Consider the following 7500-nt stretch of genomic DNA (forward strand, 5'->3'; position numbering starts at 1 on the left):
GCAGCTGTTAAAGGCTTGGGAGACCTGGGGGGGGGGGGGGGAGAAAGTGGATCCAAAAGGAAAAGTGCACATTGTAGTTGGCTCACTTACAAACAGCTGAGTCTGATTAACAAGCCTGCACACACAAACACACATGCAGGCACACACAATCCTGCACACACAAACACACATGCAGGCACACACAATCTTGCACACACAAACACACATGCAGGCACACACAATCCTGCACACACAAACACACATGCAGGCACACACAATCCTACACACACAAACACAATCCTACACACACAAACACACATGCAGGCACACACAATCCTGCACACACAAACACACATGCAGGCACACACAATCCTATACACACAAACACACATGCAGGCACACACAATCCTGCACACACAAACACACACTTGCAGACACACACAAGCACACTCTTTTACTCCATCTTGTTGGCTGAATAACTGTCCTACAGAAAGTGCAGGAAGAGGACTAGTGCCTTTATCAACACATCTCACAATGGGGGGGAGGGAGAGGGAGAGAGAGAGAGAGAGAGAGAGAGAGAGAGGGGGAGGATAAGAGCGGATTTAGCTGTGCTGTGTTTGGTTTGTGTTGTATTGTATTTTAGCATAGTACAACATTTTATACAAATTACTTACATGATTATGTATGTCAGAGACCTACTCAGAGAGACAGAGTCTTTAATGGATGCAGAAAAATGTTTTATACCTATATATCTGTGTGTGAGTGTGTGTGTGCGTGTGTGTGTGTGTGTGTGTGAGTGTGTTGTGTGTGTGTGTGTGTGTGAGTGAGTGAGTGAGTATGAGTGTGTGTGTGTGTGTGTGTGTATGTGTGAGTGTGTGTGTGAGTGAGTGAGTGAGTATGAGTGTGTGTGTGTGTGTGTTGTGTGTGTGTGAGTGTGAGTGAGTGTGTGTGTGTGTGTGTGTGTGTGTGTGTGAGTGTGTGTGTGTGAGTGTGAGTGAGTGTGTGTGTGTGTGTGTGTGTGTGTGTGAGTGTGTGTGTGTGAGTGTGAGTGAGTGAGTGAGTGAGTGAGTGTATACTGAAAGTCATTCTTTTATCACACAGTTTCCCTCTGAGTTCCATCTTTCGGTCTCAGGGGACGTGGGTAACATGCCACTCTGGTGCACGCTGTCCTCAGCCCTACCAATCAGGGCCAGTCAGAGACCTGCATTACCACTCAGTCGCAATGCCTCATGGTTCCATGACTCCCTGTCTGCTTCTCTCATACTAGACTCTCCAGTTCCCACTGCAGGTCTACTACTGCACCACTCAATACTAAACATTTCACCAAAAACAAATGCTGCTAATGCGGAGTGGAGGTCCCAGTCAGCGGCAGGTCAGAGCTGCCTGTATGTTGTGCATGAGCGTCTGCTAGATCTGAGGGGCAACTGGACAGGAGGAGGTCATGTGCAACCACTCCTGAAAACAGCAGAAGGTGAGGAGGAGAGAGAGAAAGATTAAAACAGAGGGAGGCGGAGAGGAGAGTCACGGTGAACAACATGTCCTGCCTCCAAACAAAGCCTGTTCCACATTAAAATGATTATTAAACCCACCAACCTCGATGTTTCAGTACATTCTGACAGAGGGAGAAAGAGAGAGCGATAGACAGAGAGGGAGAGAGAGAGAGAGAGAGAGGGAGACCAACAGTCGCCTGACTTTTAACCGCTGCACACGTGGGTTCACTCACCGCCTCTGTATGGCTTCCAGGTGTAGAATTTGCCCCGGAAAGGAACGCTGTCAAAATCTGCACACTGAATCTCCCGGAAATCCTGAGACCCAGGTGGACACTCCTGCGCGTACACACACAGACACACAGACACACAGACACACGGACACACATACACAAACCCCAGAAAAAAAAAAACCAAACAAACCATTGTGTGGGTTGGAGGAGAAATTTGTGATATCTAATAAAACCTTAAAGCATTCAGAGAGAGATAGAGAGAGGGAGAGAGAGAGAGAGAGAGAGAGAGAGAGAGAGAGAGAGAGAGAGAGAGAGAGAGCATGATTTCGATATGTGATTATTATCATTGTTATTACAATAATTAGTATGAACAGACTACAGGTTTGGCTTGGCAGTCGCCTTCCCAGAGTTGAAGGCCTAGTTTAAGAACACACTTCAACCCCAAAGCCCCCAGAACATGCAACACTCCACAGCCATGGGTGTGAACTCCAACACTCCCAGACTCACTGCAGACTCACTCCAACACTCCCAGACTCACTCCAAAATATTGATTCAAAACTCACTTCAATGTTGCAGGATTTGAACCGTTTCCTCTCCCCCAGACAAAAGCGTCCTCCGATGGTAGGCCTGGGACCAAGGAGATAGAAAACGCACGCACACGCACACACACGCGCACACACGCGCACGCGCACACATTCAGTGAGACCAAAGTCTGTGGGTGATTTCACAACTCCTAATCATTCTGTTAGCCTCACTGGGTTGTACTCAGAACAGACGTCTCCGGCTGTCAGACGCTTCTCATTTGTGGTCCTGCTTGTTTGGAGTGTTTCGGCACTAGTTCAGTGAGTACACTGGGCCCAGTCGCAAGAATGCTGGGAAATAATTCCACTGAAATACATCAATAAATATATGTGCTATTTTTTTTTATTGAGCAAATGATATGAATGAGTTGCATGCCTAGTACTGGTTTTACAGTGCTGCTATGGGATCCGGTTGCTGGGATACCTGAGAAGTTTTCTTGCTCAGAGTAAGCTCACTATCTTAATTAGGTATGTTAAAATATAAAACTCTGATGCATAATAACTAACACCTATGTAAAACTACTAAAATATGTCTGTTGACCAAACATTCCAATGTGATAGCAGCGATTCAGTCACCTGGGGCTGTCACAGTGGCGAACAGAAGAGGAGACTCCACCCCCACAGGTGCGACTGCACTCTTCCCACGGTGTCCAGGGCCCCCACTGGCCATCCACACCCTCGGGCCGCGTGCCATAGGGCACACACACACGCTTATAGCACCACTAGATGGAGGCACAAAGGTTCGACTGAGTACAGGGTCTCAAATACACACTGATAATCAAATACACAGTGATAATCCTTAAGACCAAACACTGGTCTGAGTTTAACACCCATTACCTCGGACACTATTTTGCTTAATTGTTGGCATTAGTGGCAGAATATTTAAATTCTAAGACTTCATTAAGCTCTCATTGTGATTCCTGATTGCTATTGCTGATTGTGACAGTAAACTGTAGTATTCATTACTTAGTACTTGGTATTCAGTATTGTGTACTCCGTATTAAGTACTCTGTATTCAGTACTATGTACTCTGTATTCAGTACTCATTACAAAGTACATAGTATTCAGTGTTCAGTACTGTGTATTCAGTACTCAGTATTCAGTACTGTGTATTCAGTACTCAATACTGTGTATTCAGTACTCAGTATTCAGTATTCAGTGCTCAATACTGTGTATTCAGTACTCAGTATTCAGTATTCAGTGCTCAATACTGTGTATTCAGTACTCAGTATTCAGTATTCAGTGCTCAATACTGTGTATTCAGTACTCACCCCTTTCTCTATGGTGCTGGTCTGACAGATGGTGCCGTCAGCTGCTGGGATGCTGCTGGTTATACAGCGGTTACTCTTACTCATGCACCACAGCTCACTGCACACCTCCTGCTCCCACACACACACACACACACACACACACACACACACACACGCACAAGTGAGACCATGACAAATACAACTCAAACATTATTAGGTATCATTTTCTCCTTCATTTCAACACATCTGAACTGATTTCACTGACATTACTGACACGGATAAAAAGGTCATGAAGGGCTGTGACACCACTGAGTTCTTCACCTCTGAGAAGCATCAGACACATTTACAGCGATGCAAAAAACTTAAATATGTCAGCAGAGCATTTCACAAATGTGTGAGAGTAGCATGAAAATAGCATGTACCCTCTCTGTCAGGCTACAGTTACACCACATGGAGCACACCGTACAGAAACAACACACAAATCCCTGGGTTACATCAAGAGCCAGTTATGATCTAAACAGTTCGTGAAAGTAACAGCTCGCTCCAGGTGTCAAGGCCGTAAAAACCTGCAGCAAGCACGAAGCTCGGTGCCGTAGGAACCAGGAGGAGAGTCATGGTGCCATAGCAACCAGGAGAGGCTTTAAAGATCCCCTCCAGCTGTGGGAAGACTTGGAGGTCCATGGTGGTTACACGTATGACTGCGCGGAGACGTGTGTCTCCGGGTAACACGGGGCGCCATGCGGAGCAGCGATCATGGAGACAGGTTTTATTTTCAATTGCAGGGTTCTTTCTGTTCATCGTGGGGTCCAAGCCGAGGGGCAAAAGGTGGAGCAGGCATGGGGAACTGGGGGGTGGTGGGGGTTATAGCCATCTGCTCCAGATGTGGGAGAGAGGGAGGAAGCCTAGAGGCGAAAGGTAGGAGGGTTTGAGAGGAACGCTCTCTCAGCATGAGAGAACAGAGGCACCTGGTGGGCTGCGTGAAAGCAAAAGCCCTCACACCAACTCCAAACTGTGCGGATGTGTAAATATAAAATGACATAAGTCTGCTTTAAAACAAAACAAACAAAAAAGGCCCCCAGAAAATCTCTAATGTCAAACAGAAAGCAAAAAATTCAACAGAATTTTGGGAATGGACAGGCATGTTTCTGCCATATTGCTAACAAATAGTGTATCCAATCATATCAGAAAGCTGGATGCTCTAAGCATGTGACACTGCTTGATGGCTGTGTCTGGCCATCATTCATGTGGTGGTCTCCTATGCACACGTTGACGTGCTTGACAGTGCCACTGTGTGACAGGACCACCTTCAATGCACTAGAACACAAGTACTGCCTAGCCCACACACCCTTTGGCACACCATCACATTATCAGCCAAGATGCTATGGAATGACAGTGCTACCCTCTTAAATAACATATCCTAACTACCCTTAGAACATCAATTACTGCATGTGATGTCATAATTGGCAAGTGATGTCATAATTGGCAAGTGACGTGCGTGCTGTCATAATTTGCCTGTTTTAATTGACTTGGGATAAATAGTCTCCCAGAGGAATAATGTACAGGTACATGTAAACAGAGGCAGGAGGTGTGGAGGTGTGGAAGTTAGGTGTGGAGATGTGGTGAGTACCCCGTATTTACACTGCCGGGATTTCACGCCGTACTGGAAGCGGCACTGTTCATCAGCGTCGTACACCTGCCCGGGCGCCGACGTAGGGTACACAAACTCCTGTTTTGGGGGGACATTGGTCACGCAAGAGCCCATCCCAGAGCTGCAGGAAGCCACACAAACATACACACACACACACACAAAACACAAACACATGTTATTCACAAATTGCATTTATCATGTTTGCATTTGGCAAAACAGCAAAGTTTATGATTACGTCGGGTAAGGTCAAGCAGATTTCACTGAAAAGCTCAGACAGCAAACAAAGTGTGAAGGGACCAGGTGAGAGGTGAGAGGCATCGCATGTGCACACCACTAATCAGCCCCCATTACCATCCATGTGCTTAGTTTCATCCAGCCGTTGTCATACTGTCTCAATACCTGTCCACTACAATCACAATTACTATGTGAACTTTGATACAAAAGCCATTCAATCACAACTTTCATGAATCTCTCAGTATTCGCCATCAGCAAACGTGTGTACAACAACAGCAAAGTTTGCAGACATTTAGACACTCACTTTCACTGTGGGTGGAAATATGTTGAATTTGTGGGTGGGAAAATGTTGAATGAAAAAATATATACATGAAATGCATAAAATGGATTATTGTGATTTTAGCATAACGTTTGTTCAATTTCTTCCTTTTTTTATTGCTGCCTTGTTATCAGTGATACAAAAGTGGCCAGACATTGAAATGCGCAAGTATATGGTGAAAATATAGATGTCATCACTGAAGAGATTTTTTTCCTTGGTGTATGGCAGGAGACAACATTCAGTGTGATGCAGTGAACAGGATGGGTGGAGCAAGCCAACAGACATCTGCTTCTGTGATTTGTTTCTGTATCATATATTGTGTGTGTGTATATATATATATATATATATATATATATTACAGTTTTTCTAATCATTTTCACACTTGTCTCAATACCACGTTCACTCCTTCAAAACTCTACACACAACACAACTATAATACAACTATAACATATCTATAACACAACTACAAGAACTATAACACACCTATAACACATCTACAAGAACTATAACACACCTATAACATAACAACAACTAACACTACATCATTTTGCTGATGCTTTTATCCAAAGCAACTTACAATTATGACTGAGTACAACTTGAGTAATTGAGGGTTAAGGGTCTTGCTCAGGGGCCCAACAGTGGCAACTTGGCAGTGGTGGAGCTTGACCCACAACCTTCCGATTACGAGTCAAGTACCCTCAACACTGAGCTAACCTTAAGCACCTTAGCCCCCATAACTGTAACATATTATTTATCACTCAGTGTACAATGAACTTCATAACATTGCCAGTATGTAACACTGATAAATACACTGTGTTTACATTCCCTCTACGTTTACATCCACAAAAATGTCAAGGCAGCTAAAGAAACGTTTGATCTGTTCTCTTACCTTACCTGTTCGTGAATACGAGGGTGAAGAGGTGTAACATTTTGAGGTTAAGTAGGTTAGACAACGCTAAAAGAAGATGACACTATAAGAGCTGAATTGGAATTAACATTCAGCCCAGTATCTCATCCTAACAAGGGCTATTAGGGTTAACTTCCTGATGATTACAAGGTTCCCTTACACACACACACACACACACCGAGAGAGAGAGAGAGAGAGAGAGAGAGAGAGAGAGAGAGAGAGAGAGAGAGAGAGCGAGAGAGAGAGAGAGAGAGAGAGAGAGAGGGAAATGTCCAGCAAAATTAGATACCATGTAAAATACACAGGCATTGAAAGTATTCTTTAATACGGAATGAAAAAAGCCAGGAGAAAATCTAAGATTTGAGTTTATACTTTGAAAATAGAATATTTAAATATGCATATAATGCACATTCAAAGGGTTCTTGTAGAAGGTTTTTCATAATCAGTGTGACAGCAGTGTTTCCAAAGCGCACTGCAAAGTGTTGAACTCCTCTGGTGTCCTTCACAGCTGCTGGGTGGAAGACACAAGCGAGACTCATGTGGAAAGGGAAGTCAAACCCTCACTTCAGGAAGTTTGTGATGTAATCCCGGCTGCAGGCAGACCAGATAAAGGGGTTGGTCTTCATGGTGATGTGCGCTGCCATGAGCTTCGCCGTCTCTTGACTGCGGACACCACACGCATTTCCCACACCGTCGTGATTCATCCCGAACCTGCAGTTGCGGGGGAGAGAGAGAGAGAGAGAGAGAGAGAGAGAGAGAGAGAGAGAGAGAGAGAGACAGAGAGACAGACAGACAGACACACTGTGTGTATTATTATTATTGTTAGCGGTTGTAGTATTGTTGTCTATTCTATCTTTTGTTT

The 7500-nt window shown here is 44.6% G+C and overlaps 1 protein-coding gene across 6 annotated transcripts in view; it reads right to left on the reverse strand.

Annotated features, from left to right (window-relative positions):
- The window catches only part of adamts10 (ADAM metallopeptidase with thrombospondin type 1 motif, 10), a 50854-nt gene that overhangs the window by 18409 nt on the left and 24945 nt on the right, over nt 1-7500 (reverse strand). For all 6 annotated transcript variants that reach the window (XM_081707647.1, XM_081707649.1, XM_035522177.2 and 3 more), the window contains 6 exons: nt 7203-7349; nt 5158-5299; nt 3552-3659; nt 2857-3002; nt 2263-2326; nt 1703-1805 (listed from right to left, as the gene is read on the reverse strand). In XM_081707647.1, coding sequence (XP_081563773.1) covers nt 1703-1805; nt 2263-2326; nt 2857-3002; nt 3552-3659; nt 5158-5299; nt 7203-7349 — 710 coding nt within the window. The remainder of the gene's footprint in view (nt 1-1702; nt 1806-2262; nt 2327-2856; nt 3003-3551; nt 3660-5157; nt 5300-7202; nt 7350-7500) is intronic.

Source organism: Electrophorus electricus, chromosome 25 (assembly GCF_041902795.1).
Source record: "Electrophorus electricus isolate QZ-2024a chromosome 25, ASM4190279v1, whole genome shotgun sequence".
In the NCBI taxonomy this organism is placed as follows: Eukaryota; Metazoa; Chordata; class Actinopteri; order Gymnotiformes; family Gymnotidae; genus Electrophorus; species Electrophorus electricus.